The sequence below is a fragment of the Pan paniscus genome, chromosome 1 (genome assembly GCF_029289425.2).
Source record: "Pan paniscus chromosome 1, NHGRI_mPanPan1-v2.0_pri, whole genome shotgun sequence".
Classification (NCBI taxonomy): Eukaryota; Metazoa; Chordata; class Mammalia; order Primates; family Hominidae; genus Pan; species Pan paniscus.
The window spans coordinates 161,473,478-161,492,653 of record NC_073249.2 but is presented as its reverse complement, the minus strand read 5'-3'; the positions used below and the strand labels follow the sequence as shown (position 1 = coordinate 161,492,653).

At 37.9% G+C, this 19,176-nt stretch overlaps 1 protein-coding gene across 5 annotated transcripts in view; it reads left to right on the top strand.

Annotated features, from left to right (window-relative positions):
* The window catches only part of DNAJC6 (DnaJ heat shock protein family (Hsp40) member C6), a 161,213-nt gene that overhangs the window by 115,158 nt on the left and 26,879 nt on the right, over positions 1-19,176 (top strand). For all 5 annotated transcript variants that reach the window (XM_008958946.4, XM_008958948.3, XM_003806937.4 and 2 more), the window contains 5 exons: positions 9,889-10,011; positions 14,656-14,789; positions 16,173-16,367; positions 17,274-17,391; positions 18,788-18,867. In XM_008958946.4, the coding sequence (XP_008957194.1) occupies positions 9,889-10,011; positions 14,656-14,789; positions 16,173-16,367; positions 17,274-17,391; positions 18,788-18,867 (650 nt within the window). The remainder of the gene's footprint in view (positions 1-9,888; positions 10,012-14,655; positions 14,790-16,172; positions 16,368-17,273; positions 17,392-18,787; positions 18,868-19,176) is intronic.

Sequence of the window (19,176 nt, the reverse complement as noted above, 5' to 3'; positions counted from 1 at the left end):
TGGAACTGGTTTTATTTATAGATTCGTAAGGGTGTATAAAGCCTTAGGAATTTTTTATTTATAAACTCATGGGAGTCTGGATCTGCCCACATCATATACCTCTGTGCCTTGAAACCTGAATTCAGTCATTTTACATGAAGATTATGTGATTGTTTGTATATGTCAAACCTGCATTTGAGGATGTAGGTAGTGATGTTGGCAAAGACAGGCTGTTTCCAGGAAGATTTTACTTTGCTGAGGGTTGTCATTCTGTATTTCGATTCACTTTTATGCTTAGAAGCCACATTGGTTGACAGGAATTGTATGAAATGATCAATACTGTTTTCCTGATTTTTCTATTATGTATTTGCATATGTCACAGAATGTTAAAATAGGACTTTGTTTAGTCTCAGTTTAGCAGAGGCTACAACTCAAAACAATGCATAGCACATAGACCAGCATTCAAAAGCGAAGTACTGGAATACCTATTCAGGACTGCAAAGGATGTATGAAACCTCAGGTGTTTTTATTTTTTTTTAAATGTTTTTTGACTCTTTATAGCCAATATCCACCTTGAGGAAATAAGAGTACTGATGCTGACAATGAAGTCCTGGAGACCAAAAAGATGCATCAGTTAAACCAGATGTTCATAATGACTCCTCTGTGTATGTAGATCTATTGCTAGGCTTCAGAGAGCTTAACCATCTGTTTCCGCTCCTTTAAAAAAATTATTGTGGTAAAATATACATAACATAAACTTATTGTAACCATTTGTAGCATAAAATTTCAGTGGCATTAATTATATTCCCAATGTTGCATAACCAACATCGCTATCTATACTTAAACCTTTCTCATCATCCCTAACATAAACACTGTTCCCATCCACTCCATGCATGTGTGTGTATGCGTGTATACACTGGTTTGGTTTCTGCATAGAAGGTTTATAGCTGTGCCCCAGAATATCAGGAACCTTTACACATTTCTTGGCATTACTGTTGGCAATAAATGGAAAGCTGGATGAATGTACACCAAGTCTAACCTGACTCCAGAGTTCTTAAGTTCTGATTAATGCTATTCTAGGGCCACTTTGTCTCTCCTTCTTCCACTGTTTACCCAGGAAAGACAGTATGGTGACAGAGTCCTTCTAGCAGCAAAGAAATCTGCAGCCCAGCTGGTTGTTTTAGGCTCTACCCTCTTAACTATTTCTAAATGACATAATCTTCTAGGATTTCTTTCCCTTTGGGAACAATTTGATTTTTGGAAAATGTATTATCAACTTGGGTGTCTTAAAGGACTCATGATTGAAGGTCAATGTTTTTACCCCTTTTTCTTCCTGAGCACACCAAAGAGGTCGCTACAGCTCCCAGTTGTTTCTGCATTGGTGGGAGGTTGGTGGGAGATTGGCTGGAGTGGGGGAAGTTTATAGCTCATACTTCATCTCTCACTCTGCCACCATGCCTCAGTGTCAGGACAAGAAATAACTGGAGTGAAAAAAACAATCCCTGGCCTGGGGGCCAGAGGACCAGAGACTCCCACATTCTAGTTATGAAGCCTTCCATGAATTGAATGTCTTAACCCTGGTAAAATACAGCCATCACTTGAAGCTGTAACCACTCTACAAATGCAAGATGGAGTTATTGTTATCAGTCATCAGACAATGTAGTATAATGGAGAGTGCACAAATTTTATTTTTTTAAACTGAGATGAAGCCATATAGTGTATACAAACTTTAGACTTTAAAAATTACCCTAGGTTCACATCTCAGCTGTTCTTCTTCCTGGGCAAGTCACTTTTACCTCTCCTTGGACTCGTTTTTCTCCTGTATAAAATGGATATGCCAATAAGAGAGTGCCTATCTCACAAGCACTCTTAAAATTTTTTTTGTAGGTTTGTTGTAAGGAATAAATTTGATAGCAGTGTCTTGCTTAGAGTCATCATGCAGTAAGTAGTAGCTATGATTAACATTGGTAATAATAAAATGCTACAATAAGTGATTGAATTATCCCCATCCTCCAAAAATGGTGCGTGATTCATAAAACACTAGATGTAGCAATTAAGTCATACTCTCTGTAGAAGCTTTCATTCCTATGCTTAGTGAATGGCTGCTTCTGCCCATCCTGTCTTGGGCAAGGGATGATGGAGAGATGAAAATTGAATGGCATCCAGCTCTAGCGATGGTTTGGCCTCTTTTTCCCACTGGGTGGTATCATGGCAGTGCTGTAATCTGTATGGTGTCCTCTGATGCTAAGCAAGCCCAGGAGATGTTCAAGGTGTTCAGGAAAACTGGCGACAGCATTGCGAAGTGTCAGTTACTGCATGAAGCTGTGAACCCCAGAGAGCTACAAAAATAACTTGCAGTGATTGAATTCCTTTTTTATTTTGTTGGTTTTGTTTATGCCTTAATGTTTTCCCCTTTTAGACAGAGCACATGCTTTTAAAAAATTCTAATTGTATGTTTACTTAATGGTGTATAATTATATATCAAGTAAATATATAATTATGGAGTACTTTAAATTAATATTATTTACTTGATTGAGTTAATGATTCTGGAGCTATTAGCCTATTGTGCTAAGAATAATTTAGCCAACTTTTAGCTGAGACTCATTACAGATATTGACATTTGGGGTGTGTGTGTGTGTGTGTGTGTGTGTGTGTGTGTGTGTGTCATAGCCAGTTTTTAAAACCTTCAAAAATATTGCTGGGGAAATAAATTTTCTATACTTTCATTCTGTTACAGTCTAAAAAAAACCCAATAAAATGGGTTCACCTGTTCCCTCCTCAAGATATGGTACATGTGGACAAATCTTATTATAAAAATAGATTGCCAAATGGGGTTCATTCCTTTATTCTTTCACTCATTCATTCACTCAGCAAATACCTGCTGAGCACCTACCATATGAGCAACACATGCACAGTGGACACTGGGGTTACAAAAATGAGTAAGTTATGGTCTCTCTTCTCATGGAGCTTGGTGTCTACAAGGGGAGACAGGTATAAGCAGTTTATTCAGTACAGCTTGACCACAAGCTAGCATTTACTGTGTTTATGTTGTGCTACTTAATTCTGACAACAATCTTGTAATGCTCATTTATACTTTACACACTAGATAATTGAGGCCTGGAGAGGTTAGTAAATTGCCTAAGGTTAATCAAGTAGTAAATGGTAAATCCAGAGTGAAAATCCAGCCTGTGGATTTAACCATGTTGTTCTACCGAAAAAAGCTGTAATAGATGAAAATAAACTGGGGCATGAGTATAAAGATGACTAAGCGTTTCTGTCTGTGAGTATTAGAGAAACAGTCAGAGCCAAGAGAACACTTGAACATTTTTTTCTTTTTTAAAAATTTGAGTTAAAATATGCATATATAATGTACCATTTTTACCATTTTAAGTGTACAGTTTAATTACATTTATATTATTTTTTCCTCCTTCAAACCCTCTCCCACTCCTCTTCCTGGCCTCTGGTAACTACTAATCTACTCTTTATCTTCATGAGATCCACGTTTTTAGTTTCTGCATATGAGTAAAAAACATGCAATATTTATCTTTCTATGCTTGGGTTATTTCACTTATAATGGCCTCCAGTTCCATCCATGTTGCTGCAAATGACAGGATTTCATTCTTTTTTATGTGAATAATATTTCATTGTATATGTATACCACATTTTATTTATTCATTCATCCGTTGGTAGGCACTTAGGTTGATTCCATATTTTGGCTATTGTGAATAGTGCTGCAATAAACATGGGAGTGCAGCTTTATATTCGATATATTGATTTCCTTTCTTTTGGATATATACCCAGTAGTGGAATTGCTGGGTCATATGGAACCTTCATACTGTTCTCTATGGTGATTGTACTAATTTACCTTCCCACCTACATTGTATAAGAGTTCCCTTTTCTCACATTTTCACCAGCATCTGGTATTACCTGCCTTTTTGATACAAACTATTTTAACTGAAGTGAGATGACACTATATTGTGATTTTGATTTGCATTTCTCTGATTAGTGATGTTGGACATTTTTTCATATAACTGTATGCCATTTCTATGTCTTCTTTTGAAGATCTGTTAATTCTCTTCAACTCTTTTGCCCAGTTTTTAATTTGTTGTTTTTTTTTTTTTTTTTTACTGTTGAGTTGTTTGAGCTCCTTATATATTCTGGTTATTAATTTCTTGTCAAATGAATAGTTCACAAGTATTTCATGCCATTCAGTGGGTTGTCTCTTCACTTTATTGATTGTTTGCTTTGCTTTGCAGAAGCTGTTTAGCTTCATATAGTCCCAATTGTGTATTTTTGCTTTGGTTGTGTGTGCTTTTGAGGTCTTCCACAAGAAATTTTTGTCCAGATCAATGTCCTGGAACATTTCTCTAATGTTTTCTTCTAGTCATTTTATATTTTTGGGTTTTGGATTCAAGTTTTTAATCAATTTTATTTGATTTTTATATATAGTTAGAGATATAGGTCTATTTTCATTTTTCTGCATATAGTTACCCACTTTTCCCAGCACCATCTATGGAAAAGACTGTCCTCTCCCACTGTAAGTTCTTAGAATCTTTGTCAAAGATGAATTGGTGGTAAATGCGTGGACTTATATCTGGGTTCTCTATTTTGTTCCATTAGTCCATGTGCCTGTTTTTATGCCAGTACCATGCTGTTTTGGTTACGGTAGCTTTGTAAAAAACTTTGAAGTCAGATGATGTGATGCCTCTAACTTTGTTCTTTTTGCTCAGGGTGGCTTTGGCTATTTGGAGTCTTTTGTGGTTCCACATACATTTTAGGGTTTTTTTTTTTATTTCTGTGAAGAATGTCATTGGTATTTTGATAGAGATTGCATTGAATCTGTACATTGCTTTGGGTAGTATTGCCATTTTAACAATATTATTTCTTCTAATCCATGAGCATGGAATACCTTTCCTTTTTTTGTGTTCTCTTCTATTTCTTTCATCAGAGTTTTACAGTTCTTCTTGTGTAGATCTTTCACTTCTTTGGTTAGATTGATTCCCAGGTATTTTATATTTTTTGTAGCTATTGGAAATGGCATTGGTTTCTTGATTTCTTTTTCAGATTGTTGGCTGTTAGTAAATATGAATGCTGTTGATTTATGCATGTTGGTTTTGTATTCTGCAACTTTACTGAATTCGTTTGTCAGTTCTAACAGTTTTTTTGGTGGAGTGTTTAGGTTTTTCTAGCCATAAGATCATGTTGAGTTCGAACAAGGGTAATTTGACTTCTTCCTTTCCAATTTAGATGTCCTTTATTTCTTTTTTTGCCTAATTGCTCTGGCCAGGACTTCCAGTATTATGTTGAATAATAGTGGCGAAAGTGGGTATCGTTGTTGTGTTCCATTCTTTAGAGGAAAGGCCTTCAATTTTCCTCCATTCAATACGATGTTAGCCATGGATTTGTCATAGATGGCCATTATTATTTTGAGGTATGTTCCTTCTGTATCTATTTTCATGAGGATTTTTTTTTTTTTTGAAACGGAGTTTTGCTGTCACCCAGGCTGGAGTGTAGTGATCTTGACTCACTGCAACCTCCGCCTCCTGGATTCAAGCAGTTCTCCTGCCTCAGCCTCCCAAGTAGCTGGGATTACAGGCACCTACCACTATGCCCGGTTAATTTTTGTATTTTTGGTAGAGACGGGGTTTCATCATGTTGGCCATGGCTGGTCTCAAACTCATGACCTCAAGTCATCTGCCTGTTTCAGCCTCCCAAAGTGCTGGGATTATAGGCGTGAGCTGCCGAGCCTGGCCTCATGAGGATTTTTATCATAAAGGGATGTTGAATTTTATCACATACTTTTTCAGCATCTATTGAAATAATCACGTATTTTTTGTTCTTGATTCTATTCATGTGGTATATAACATTTATTGATTTGCATATATTGAGCCATCCTTGTACCAATGAAGTAAAACTTTTTTTTTTTTTTTTGGAGACGGAGTCTCGCTCTGTCACCCAGGCTGGAGTGAGTCGTGCGATCTCGGCTCACTGCAAGCTCCGCCTCATGGGTTCACGCCATTCTTCTGCGTCAGCCTCCCGAGTAACTCGGACTACAGGCACCTGACACCACGCCTGGCTAATTTTTTTGTATTTTTAGTAGAGACGGGATTTCACTGTGTTAGCCAGGATGGTCTCGATCTCCTGACCTCGTGATCCGCCTGCCTCAGCCTCCTGAAGTGCTGGGATTACAGGCGTGAGCCACCATGCCTGGCCATGAAGTGAATCTTTATTGATAATGGTGAATGATCTATTTAATGTGTTGTTGCATTTGTTTTGCAAGTATTTGGTTGAGGATTTTTGTATCTGTGTTCTTCAGTGATACTGGCTTGTAGTTTTCCTTCTTTGTTATATCCTTCTCTAGTTTTAGTATCAGGTAATGCTGGCTTTGTAGAATGAGTTCGAAAGTATTTCCTCTTCTTCCATTTTTAAAAAATAGTTTGAGTAGGATTAATATTCATTCTTTTTTAAATATTTGGTAGAATACAGCAGTGAATCCGTCAGGACCTGGGCCTTTCTTTGATAGGAGAATTTTTATACAGCCTCAATCTCATTACTTGTTACTGGTTTGTTGAGGTTTTCTATTTCTTCATGGTTCAATCTTGGTAGGTTGTATGTGTCCAGGCATTTATCCATTTCTTCTAAGTTTTCTGATTTGTTTGGTATATAATTGTTCATAGTAGCCGTCTCTTATGAGTCTTTGTATTTCTGAGGTCTCAGTTGTTAGGTCTCCTTTTTCATTCCTGGCTTTATTTATTTGGGTCTTCTCTCTCTTTTTCTTAGCTTACCTAGAGGTTTATTGATTTTGTATATTGTTTCAAAAAAAGCAACCTTTTATTTTGTCAAACTTTTTTTCTTTTTAGTTTCAATTTTCTTAATTTTTGCTCTGGTCTTTATTATTTCTTTCCTTCTAGTAATTTTGGCTTTAGTTTGTTCTTGCTTTTCCAGTTCCTTGAGGTGTATTGTTAGGTTGTTAATTTGAAGTCTTTCTACTTTTTCGATATAGGTGTTTATTGCTATAAACTTTCCTCTTAGTACTTCTTTTGCCGTATCCCATATGTTTTTGTATATTTCCATTTTAATTTGTTTCAAGAAATTTAAATTTCCTTCCTAATTTCTTCATTGACTCATTGGTTGTTTAATTTCCATGTGTTTATGTATTTTCCAAGGTTCCTTTTGTTATTTAGTTGTAAAGTTTTATTCCATTGTGGTCAGAGAAGATGCTTGGTATGATTTCTATTTTATTTATTTATTTATTTATTTATTTTATTTTTTTGAGACGAAGTCTTGCACTGTTGCCTGGGCTAGAGTGCAATGGCGTGATCTCAGTTCACTGCAACCTCCACCTCCCAGGTTCAAGTGATTCTCCTGCCTCAGCCTCCTGAGTAGCTGGGATTACTGGCGCCTGGCACCATGCCCAGCTAATTTTTTGTGTTTTTAGTAGAGTTTCACTGTGTTGGCCAGGCTGGTCTTGAACTCCTGACCTCGTGATCTGCCTGCCTAGGCCTCCCAAAGTGTTGGGATTATAGGCGTGAGCCACCGCACCTGGCCAATTTCTGTGTTTTTGAATTTGTACAGACTCATTTTGTGGACTATGGTCTATTCTAGAAAATGTTCCATGTGCTAATGAAAAGAATATAAATCCTGCAGCAGTTGGGTAAAATATTCAGTAAATGTCAATAAGGCCTATTAGATCTTGAACCTGGGTTTTAAAAGATGAATTGGAGTTTACCAAGAGAAGAAAATACATTGCAGACAGAAAGGAGCTTGTACAAATGTACATTTTATGATTCCTCTGACAGCAAAATGTATCTTCCCAGTTATTCTGTATTTTTAGTCAGTAAGTCATTTCCGTTCCTTGAAAACAAACACGTCAATGGGGAATATATATGTGGGTAAAGATTAGACCAGAAACAGTCCTGAATCATGTTGGGTAAAAGGGGCAAGGCATCATAAAGTTTAAATTGACAGAGGCCAATACTAGATCACCCTGGACTGTTTGGGAGCTATGCCAAACATTTCAAATACTTGTTTAATAAACCATACTTGTCTCTCCTAAAGGTATATGAAAGTGGGTAACCTGGAAGGTCTCCTGACATTTGCCCCACAGTCATCTTGTAGAAAAAAGTTACAAATTAACAAAAAAGAATGGGCTTTCTTGGCAGCCCCAGAGAGAGAAACTCAATGTGTTTGCTTTTAGATGTCAGCTCTACCAAGAGCACAGATAATTTCCTAGTCGTATTTTGATTATTTATTATCTGATTACCAGAAAAGGGCTAATCAAACAAATTCCTCCTGCCTCCCTTTCCCATGGTCAAATAGAAGGAATTCGAGACATTTGGGATTGCAGAGCACATTCTGACATCATCTGTATGAAGCCTCTTCTTTCTGCAGAATTCCATATCTCAGGAAATAGCACTTCTTGTATCCTTCTATCCAGCCATTCAAGCTGGAAACCTGGAGTTCAGGCTTGACTCTTTCCTCTCCCTCCCCTGACACACTCTTCAGTACACCCCTCCACATGCACACACTGCCACCATGTATCACCTGTCTTATGTCCAGGTGTCCCACCACCTCTCTATCTCCTGAGTCCCTCAAGTGTGTTTGTACCCCACTGCTACTCAGCTAGCCTTAGCCACTATCATCCCTTATTGACACTCCTCACCAACCTCCTGACTGGTCTTCCTACCTTTAGGCTCTTGTTATCCATTTCTGTTCTCCATACTGGAGCCTGAAAGATCTTTGGAAATGTAGATCTGAGAGTCATTCTCCTTCTTAAATATTCTCCCAGCTCCTTAACAAGACTGTATGATCTGGCCCTTCAGTCTACACTCTCACCATGAAGGACTTCATTTTTTTCAAACATGGCCAGTCCTGACTGCAGGGCTTTGCACTGGCAGTTACCCGATAAAATGATAATAATTGCCAACATTTATTATCACTCTGGGTGTGTCAGATACTGAGCTAAGCTCTTGAAGTACATGTTCATGTAGTATCCTGTGAGTTATGTAAGAGGTACTGTTCACCACATTTTATGAAGAAAGGCTTAAAGAGGTTATGAAGTTTGTCCAACTCTAAGCTTCTCCTTGTTGTTTCTTAGCTAGATTAGTAAATATGTAATCAACTGGGGATCATGCCTTAACAGTATTTTGAGGCAAGTGATAATGTCAGCCAGTGTGCTGTTGTAACATGATTTATATTCAGAAGATCTGGGCTGCAGTGCTGACGCTGAGCAGCAGTGTGACTCTGGATAACCTCTGAGAGTCAGTTTTCTCATCTGCAAAATGGGGATTATATTAATACCTGTCTTAGATGATTGTTGCATGGATCAGAGCCAAGCAATATTCCTATAACTTAGTTGATGATCCATAATGTGTGAAAAAAAATGCATGTTAAATGAATGAAAATGCCAAGGGTTTCCCCTGTAAGTTGTGTCCTTTGATTAAAAGAGAAAAAAAATAGATCCATGCACAAGCCTGCCTTTGGCTCACTCTATAGCACTTTTCATGTTATCACGAGAGCTGGGATAAATTAGAGATGGTGCAGGACTTATAACCCTATAATTAAACATTTGGGGGGAGGTCAAAACATTTTATGCTTAATAGAAATGAAATTCTATGTAACCTCACAGAATAGAAAAAAATCCAAGGATGTATTTGAAATGGTCTAGTTTAATTTAAAATGTGCTTCAAAATGTGTTTTCATACCTTTACTGAATGAGAATTCTTTAATTTAAAAAATTGCTGTGTTAAACACCCTCTTCTTCATGCATTTGGACCCTGTTCCCACTGTTCCTATCTATATTAAGAGAGGATGTGGTATCACTTCCAGAAGATGTTGGTTGGTGTGATAACCTGCTTATGAAGAGGAAGTTGCTGGAGGAATTAATTTCCTTTTGCTGTGTTCCCTTAGGTCTCAGAATGCAGTTGGCCCATTAGGCAGGCTCCCAGTCTGCACAACCTTTTTGCTGTGTGTCGGAATATGTATAACTGGCTACTGCAGAATCCCAAAAATGTCTGTGTTGTCCACTGCTTGGTGAGTAACCTTTTGTTGTTGGTGGTGATGGTTTGGTTTGGTCAAATATGGATGAGCCTGTACACAATGGTAGACAGGTAACATTTGAGTTCAATAGGATTTACTGAGCCCATATTTAGGAATTGGGTAATGTGAGAGTTGTAAAAATAAGAAAGGGATTTATTATTCTTGACTTAAAGCTTGACTACTAGTGGGAAAGGCAGATGTATACACAACTCACATAGTGTGGGGACTCTAGAATGTGCTAAGTATTATAAAGGAGGTAGAAACAGGAGTAGTGTGTGCACAGCTAAAAATGCCATTGACTTTTGTGTGAATAAAGTTAACATTAACATATTGGCATATTTATTTTTTCTTCCTGTTTGTGTTTGAATAAAAATAAAAGAAAAAAGATACCTATGTCCTTGTAAGAAGTCACATAGATTGACTGTATTTTAGAGCATTCCCAGGGAGACTAATGGTTTTTCTGACCATTGACTTCCTAGAGTTCCTTTCCCTAACTCTTCTCAGAACTCTTGCCTGTCCTTTACAACTCAACTTTCAGTAAAATCCTTCTGACTCTTGAGTATTTTCACAATACAGACATTCCCATTATATCTAAATGTCTTTTGTGGCTTTTAATACTCTGTGTCATAGTAAGCTCTTCTCCTGCATATTTTCCCACTAGACTATTGTAATCTTGCAGGAAAGAACCATGCCTTTTTTTAAACTTTCGTACTGCAGGCATAAAAGGCTTCAATAAGTGATTGAATACACAAATGGAATCTGAGCATTAATACTGGAAATTTCAAAGCTTCTATAAATTTTAAAGCTTCTATAAACTTTAGTGTATATGTTTTTGCTATAGTATTACTTGATGATTCCCAACCCCCTGTCCTTTCTTGAGAGCCAGTTGGCTAAAACAGGAAAGAAAGTTGAAGAACATTTTTTCTTTCTTTTTACTTCACATCTCCAAACTCTTGGCAATAAAGGGATAACACTTGGTGTTTGTAAGAATTTAATGTTAAAGACCAAAGGATTTTCCTTTCCAAGGCACAGCAGATGGTGTAACAGAACAGATTACTTTTAGGGACTAAGCAACCTTAAAGACCTTGGTGATTTTCTCTTTACTCAAGAATTTTCTGTAAGTTCAGAGAGCCTACATCTGACAACTTGATGGAGGAAAGATGGCTCAGTGGAGACCAGAAACTCCCAGTTCCAGTGATTCTTCATAAAGAATAAAAACCCAATGAAGAAGAAAAAAGAAGAGGCAAACAAAAGATTATGGTTCTACAGGGTGCTCAATAAGCTCACTCAAAAAGGACATGCATATGTTGGAAATGAATACCATGTCTTTGGGAAATGGAATTGAAGCTGGGGGAGGGAGTTTTTTGTTTTTTTTTTTTGGGGATGGAGTCTTGCTCTGTTGCCAGGCTGGAGTGCAGTGGCACAATCTCGGCTCACTGCAACCTCCGCCTCCCGGGTTTGAGTGATTCTCCTGCCTCAGCCTCCCGAATAGCTGGGACTACAGGCATGCACCACCACACCCAGCTAATTTTTGTATTTTTAGTAGAGACGGGTTTTCACCATGTTGGCCAGGATGGTCTCGATCTCTTGACCTCATGATCTGCCCGCCTCGGCCTCCCAAAGTGCTGGGATTACAGGCGTGACCCCACCAGGCCTCTTATTTTTATCTTAATATGCTACTGGTTATTATATTAAAAATAATAAGCATAGTTGGGCATGGTGGCTCATGCCTATAATTCCAGCACTTTGGGAGACCGAGGCGGGTGGATCACTTGAGGTCAGGAGTTCGAGACCAGCCTGGCCAACATGGTGAAACCCCATCTCTACCAAAAATGTAAAAAGTTAGCCAGATGTGGTGCTGTGCACCTGTAATTCCAGCTACTGGGGAGACTGAGGCAGGAGAATTGCTTGAACCTGGGAGGCGGAGGTTGCAGTGGGCTGAGATCGTGCCAGTGCACTCCAGTCTGGGCAACAGAGTAGGATTCCCTCTCAAAAAAAAAAAAAAAGATAATAACAATAGGCTATACTAGTCTTTTAATAAAAAACCAAAAGTTTTTAAAAGACCTGCATCACAGGTAAAAAGAGAGGCTACATATCCAAGAGCCATGGATCTGTGAAAAGAGTGTCAGGAAGGCTAAATTCTGAAAATAAATCAGATTAAGAAAAATATCCTTTTTTTAAAACTGTGTTTGGAATAAGAACAACAACAAATTCTTGAAGCATGTGGTATAATCTTAACTCCTTTATTCTGTTTTCTTTATCAGAGGGAACAAATGTCAAACTAGGAAGAACGTAACAATGATGTTTAAGACAAAGCTGGTAGGTAGCAAGATAGTATGAGAGCCTCACAATCCTTCAAATTAATTCACTCTCAAGGCTTAAATTATGTGACACAATACCGAAAGCACTTGGAGAAGCAATTATGGATTTCATTTGTAATATGAAGAAACAGGAAGGAGAGGTGCCAGGCAAATGAAGAGAGGAGATTTTTTCCCAAAGTATGGAAGGAGGTTGATCCTGGAAAGTTGTAGGCTTGTGAACCTGATGGTAATTCAAGGCACAATTCTGAGAAAGTTTTGCACAGATGATTTTAAACTCTTAGCAAAAAAGTAATCTCCATTGGTTTGTTATGAGCACATATCAAACCAACAGAACATTTCACATGACTAATAGACTAGTTGAGATAGTTTATTGGAGTCCTGCAAGATATTTCTTAGTTTTTTCTAGTCAAGATTGAGAAATTTGGCTAGGTTGTTATATATTTAGTTGAGTTGAGGTTGAATATCTGCTTCCAAAGGTAGGTGATTAATGGATCACCTTTCTCCTGGGAGAAGGTTTTATTTAGTTATTCATTTTAATCAACAACTTTGATGAAGATGTGGAAATTCAGCTTATCAATTTTCTTAGAATTATAAGGGTCACCTAGTGAATTTGGATTTTAAAAGTTCTTGTAGGTTGGTCACTTAACAAAAATTAATAATATGAAATTAAATACAAGATAAATGTAAAGTCCTGAATTCTGGTTTTAAAAAATTAAAACATATTTGCACATTACCTTAACATGTCATCTGGAAAAAATCTAGGGGTTTTAGTGGATAGAGAGAATAATAAAAGCTTATGTTGTTACTTAGCCTACATTTATACTAGCTTGGGCTGGGGTTATGTTAATAAAAGCATAGTGTCCAGAATAAAGAAGATGATATTTCTTCTCTAGTTTGGTCAGAATATATCTCATATCTTTCATTTCACATCTGGGCAGCACATTTAAGGTTGTCATTTTAAAACTTGAATTTGTTTAGAAGAAATGTGCTAAATGATGATGTCTCTTAAAATGGAATATCAAATGAGGAAGAATAGAAGGGATTGAGTTTGTTTTAAAAGGGAAATAGAAGCATTGATAGAAAGGGAGGGTATTTCACATATGTGAAGGACTGCCATAGGGAGAAAGGAGTAGGTTTATTTTTTGTCCTCACAAAAGGATGAGGGTCATTTAGTGGAAGCTATGGAGGAATGAAAGTCAACTCAACATATTCAGTATAAGGAAGAGCTCTGTAAACTGGAATGGGCTACTTCAAGTATGAGTAATCTCCCTGTCACTTAAAGTGTTCTAGAAGAAGCTAGGTCACATCTGTCAGGGATGTTACTGAATTTTGTCTTAATTAGCTTGAGCTGCTATAATAAATATACCATAGACCGGGTGGCTTAAACAACAGGAATGTAGTTCTGGAGGCTGGAAAGTCCAAGATCAAGGTGACTGCAGTTCTTTTCTTTCTTTTTTTCTTTTCGAAGAGATGGGGTTTCACCATGTTGCCCAGGCTGGTCTCGACCTCCTGAGCTTAGGCAATCTGCTCGCCTTGGCCTCTCAAAGTGCTGGGATTACAGACATGAGGCACTGTGCCCAACCAAGGTGCCTGCACTTGTAATGTCTGGTGAGGTCCTGCTTCTGGGGTGGCAGATGGCTGTCTTCTTGTTTTTCACATGGCCAAGGGCAGAGGGAGATGAGAGCAAGCTCTTTTGTCTGTTCTTATAAGGGCACAATTCCCATTCATGAGATCTCTACTCTCCCTACCTCATTACCTCCCCAGAGCTCCACCTCCTAATACCATCACATTGGGGTTAGGATTTCAGCATATGAATTCTGGGGCATGCAAACATTCAGTCCACAACAGATTTATTTCTACATTGAATGAAGTTGAATCTGGTGAAGGTTCTTTATTTTATACGAATCTAGGAACATACTTTGCATGAGATACATATATGCCATATCCCAACAAGCAGTATTTACCTAACCTGTGAGCTCATTACTTCCAGTCCTAAACCAAGAGACTTCAACTATTAATTCAACAAGTCCAAAATTACTTTGAAGATTATATTATTTTTCACCAAATATATACAAATCAAATTGGGCTTCTCAGATTAGAGTCAATTTTATTCTAAGGATAAGTCTTTCCTTGCTGCCTTTGATTTAAAAAGCTGAAACAAATTTTGGTTTTCAAGTGAATAATTTTTAAATGAAAAGCACCCACAGTTAAGAGGATTTCTCCTCTCTCTGTCTCTTAATTGCAAATTCTGCCATTTTCAATGGAGAATGGCTGATTTGATCATGTTCATAATGATTTTATGCATTTTCTTTGACAGGATGGACGGGCGGCATCATCAATTCTGGTTGGTGCTATGTTCATTTTCTGTAATCTCTACTCTACTCCTGGCCCAGCCATTCGATTGCTATATGCAAAGCGACCAGGAATTGGACTTTCACCATCCCATAGGAGGTAAAGTAAGCTAGATGCAGGGTAGGCACAGATGTAGTCTAATTGGTATCATGTACTGTTTTAAATCTGCCTTACAAATCCTTTCATAAGTTTCTTTTACTTTATCTCTGTATTAGTCCATTTTAATATTGCTATGAAGAACTACTTGAGACTGGGTAATTTATAAAGAAAAAGAGTTTCAATGGATTCACAGTTCCACATGGCTGGGTAAGCCTCACAATCATGGTGGAAGGGGAAGAAGGAGCAAAGGCACATCTTACATGGTGGCAGGGAAGAGAGCGTGTGCAGGGAAACTGCCCTTTATGAAACCATCAGGTCTCATGAGACTTATTCACTATCATGAGAACAGCATGGGAAAACCCACCCCCATGATTCAATTACCTCCCACCGGATCCCTCCCACAACACGTGGGGATTATGGGAGCTACAATTCAAGATGAGATTTGGATGGGGACACAGCCAAACCACATCAATCTGGCATTATCCTGAACTATGGAAAAACTGAATTGGATTAGGATATTAGATTGTCATTCAGTTTGTAAGCCCCCATACGAAAATTTATGATGTTAAAACTAGAAGGAAACTTTAAAGAATACTTATATCCAACTTCCCTCATTTTACAGGTGAGGAAACTGGGACTCAAGACAGGTTGTGATTTGCCTCAGGTCTAATGCCCAGTGGACATAGCCAGAATAGCATTCTTGATCCCAAGCTCTAAGACCAGTCCCTTTTTGTTTTATTATACAGGTCTTTATTGAAAAACAGCAGTAGCTGGTTATACTTATCACTGGTGATCCTCCTGTGGGAAACCTGATTTAACAAAGGGAAATGCAAAAATACATATAGAATAAAGCGTTTTAAAATTCACTTTTTCATGTAACTCTGATATAGAAATAAAAGATTACAAAAGATAATTTGAAAAATGGAATAAAAAAGAAAACTGTTTTTAGATAACATTCATTTTTCTTTTATCACAATTTCTTCATTTTTTTAAAAACTACATCTCCTTAATTTTTTGGATTAAAAGTGCTTCTGATGATAAAATTTAAAATTTATCCAAAGCCAAATTTTAGCTGATAAATTGGATCTGCTAGATAAAATAGGAATAGATGTTCAAATATTGAAGTACTATAAAATTCCCATAAGCTTTTTGATTTAATAAGTACCCCATTATCAGTTCATTGGGGAAGTACAGCAATCTCAGTAGATAAAATCTTTCCTAAATTATTGGTCGCATTATCTTTTGCTAGTTAATATTTAAGAAATTGATAGAATAAGTTTTTATTATAACAGTAATTTGCAAGAAGAATCTTCATAGCAAATATTGATTGCTTGCTTCTCCTGATGTGATGGGCCCCAAGAGAGTGCCAACCTTCTGTTTCAGATACCTGGGCTATATGTGTGACCTACTGGCAGACAAGCCCTACCGCCCTCACTTCAAGCCTCTCACAATTAAGTCGATCACTGTCAGTCCAATACCCTTTTTCAACAAACAGAGGAATGGATGTCGCCCTTACTGTGATGTACTCATTGGAGAAACCAAAATATATTCGACTTGCACAGATTTTGAACGAATGAAGTAAGTCATGATAGTTTACTTCTTCCTGTGTACTTCTCAATTCTCATGTAAATGAGCAGGAATGAGTTGAATCATATTCTTCCTGCAAGACTATATCATTGTGAAATAGCTGATATATAAAAAATGTTCAACATCAGTGGTAATCATAGAAAAGTACAAGTAAATCAGGGGATGTTATGGCCCTTTTTCAAATGAAACCTTGATATAGGCTAAGGGACTAGCATAAGCTGTATAGAGGATTAAGACCAAGGGGAACATAGGACACCTGGTCATTGAAGAAGGAGATGGCCTTGATGGGATTAGGTGAGGGGTAATGGAAGAATCACTGATGAATGAGGTTTCTAAGTGAGCAACTAGGTAGACGGTGATATAATTAAAGAAGTTACAGAATCCATAATAAAGAGCAGGTGCCAGTGGGTGGTCATAGGGGATGTGGAGAGAAGGGAGTGGGTGGTAACATAACATGAAATTAGTTTGGAATAGATTGAGTTTGAGGACTGGCATCCAAGACTTTCACAGAGCAAGACATTTCTGTTTGTATCCTGATCTCCAGTGGATTTTTTGTTCCCTTTATCTCTGCTTTTAGTATTAATTTAAAGTTAAGAAAAGGCAAATACATGGGGGCTAGATGCATTTGAGGAAAATGAGATCTGCAAAGCAGGCATGGGCAATTGCAGTCCAGATGGGATGCAGAGAGGGGGCCTGGCATTAGACCAGCACCATCCTACTGCACAACCAGTTGGCACTGGCTGCACTCCTGTTTTTGTTCAAGATAGGAAATAGTTTCTGGGTCTGGGCCTGGGCAAACAGGCCTCTGGGCCAGAGCCACAGAGAACTATACCTGTGTCTGTGTGATTGTACCAGATTGGACTCTCTTTCAATGTATATTTTGGTCTGTGTTTACAGAGAATATCGTGTCCAAGATGGAAAAATCTTCATTCCCTTGAACATCACTGTGCAAGGAGACGTGGTTGTTTCCATGTATCACTTGAGGTCAACCATTGGGAGCCGGCTACAGGCTAAGGTATGGTTTTTGGAAGAATCATGGCATAAGTTCATCTGAGTCTTCAATAGGAGTATTTCTGAATCTTTTCTCCCCATCACTTTTGGCTTCAGTCACTTGTAGTTTTAGAATGAAAAAGAGCCTTTAAAGATTGCTTAGCTCATCTCCTTCATCTTACAGGGGAGGAACTGAGACTCAAAGAGGTTGTGACTTGCCCAAAGTCCTTGGCATGATGTCTGTGCCAGAGGTTGACAGCCTTGGAACTCTTAGCAAACCATGCTCTTTAGAAGCCTGTGCTTTTCTTATAGTGCCCCATTTGGATCAGTGTAAGGGAAGAGATTTCTACTGAGGATGTGGAATTAAGGGATTGTATTTTTTCAATTTTGAAAAACTGAGATAAAACCACATAACATAAAAGTCACCCTTTTAAAGTGTACAATGCAGTTGTTTTTAGTCTATTCAAAAGGTTGTGCAAACATTACCACTAATTCCAGAACATTTTCATCACTCACAAAAGATACCCTGTACCTATAGCAGTCACTTCCTATTCCCTCTCCTCCATCTCCTGGCAACCACTGATCTACATTCTGCCTCTATGGATTTGTCTATTTGGGACATTTTATTTAATGGAATCATACAATATGTGGCCTTTTGAGGCTTCCTTCTCTCACTTAGAAGCTTATTGTGTTATAGTATGTGTCAGTACTTCATTATCTTACATGGCCAAATATTGTTCCATTGTAATGTCACAATGTATTAATCTTAGTTGATAATCTCAGTTAATAATCATCAGTTGGTGAACATTTGGGATATTGCCATTTTTTGCTATTAGGAATAATGTGGCAAGTAATTGTGTTTTGATTCATCACATATTGGCTAAGTGAGTGCTTTGTGCCAGCCATTGCTGAAGTTTTTAGGATTGACAAGAGTAAGACTATGTCTCTGCCTTTAAGGGACTCAATTTCACAAGGGAAATCTATACAAGTACAAATATGCATGATACCATATTAGAGGGAGGATGAGGTGTTATAATGGGAGCAGTTTGTTTTAGCCAGCAGTGGCCTAGAAAGGCTACAGAGAGAATATGAACTTTCAAGACATGCCCTAAAGGATGAATTCATTGGGTTGGAACAGGGCATCCTGGGTAGAAGGAATGCAATGAGTCAAAGTATGCCTGTGTGCAAGAACATAGTATTTAGCGGGTGAGAAAATGGTTTGCCAAGGCAGAGTTCAAGTAGAGGAGAGGCTGGAAATGAAGCTGAGCCTATTCTAACTGGGGAGGTCATTTAATATCCATAGTAAACACAAATTCAGATATTGAAACAGTTGAAGGTGCATGTCTCCCCAAAATCTAATCTTTTGATCAGATTCCCTTTTCGCTGATTGATTGTAATGTGCTTCTCTCATGTATTTTTAGGTGACCAACACACAGATATTCCAGCTTCAGTTTCACACTGGATTCATACCACTGGACACAACAGTTTTAAAGTTCACCAAGTAAGTACTGGTTGGGCCAAAAGTCTGTTTGAATCAAATTAGCTGTGAAGTGCTGAGGCTCAATGGCACTAGGCTGTAGCATCCCCTGGAATCCTGTGCTGCTGGACTACTGAGTGTCACTCAGTAGCACAGAGAGGCTGTGGGCATTCTAAAGCTTTCAGTTGAATATGATTTATCTTCAGAAGTACAAAGGGACCAAAGACTTCAAACAGAAAGTTCTAAAATTCTGTGTGAGGGAATAAGGGTAAACAAAGCGGGACAAAGTATCACTGCTTTTGATCCTTTGCATCTGTGTATCCCCTTGTGTTT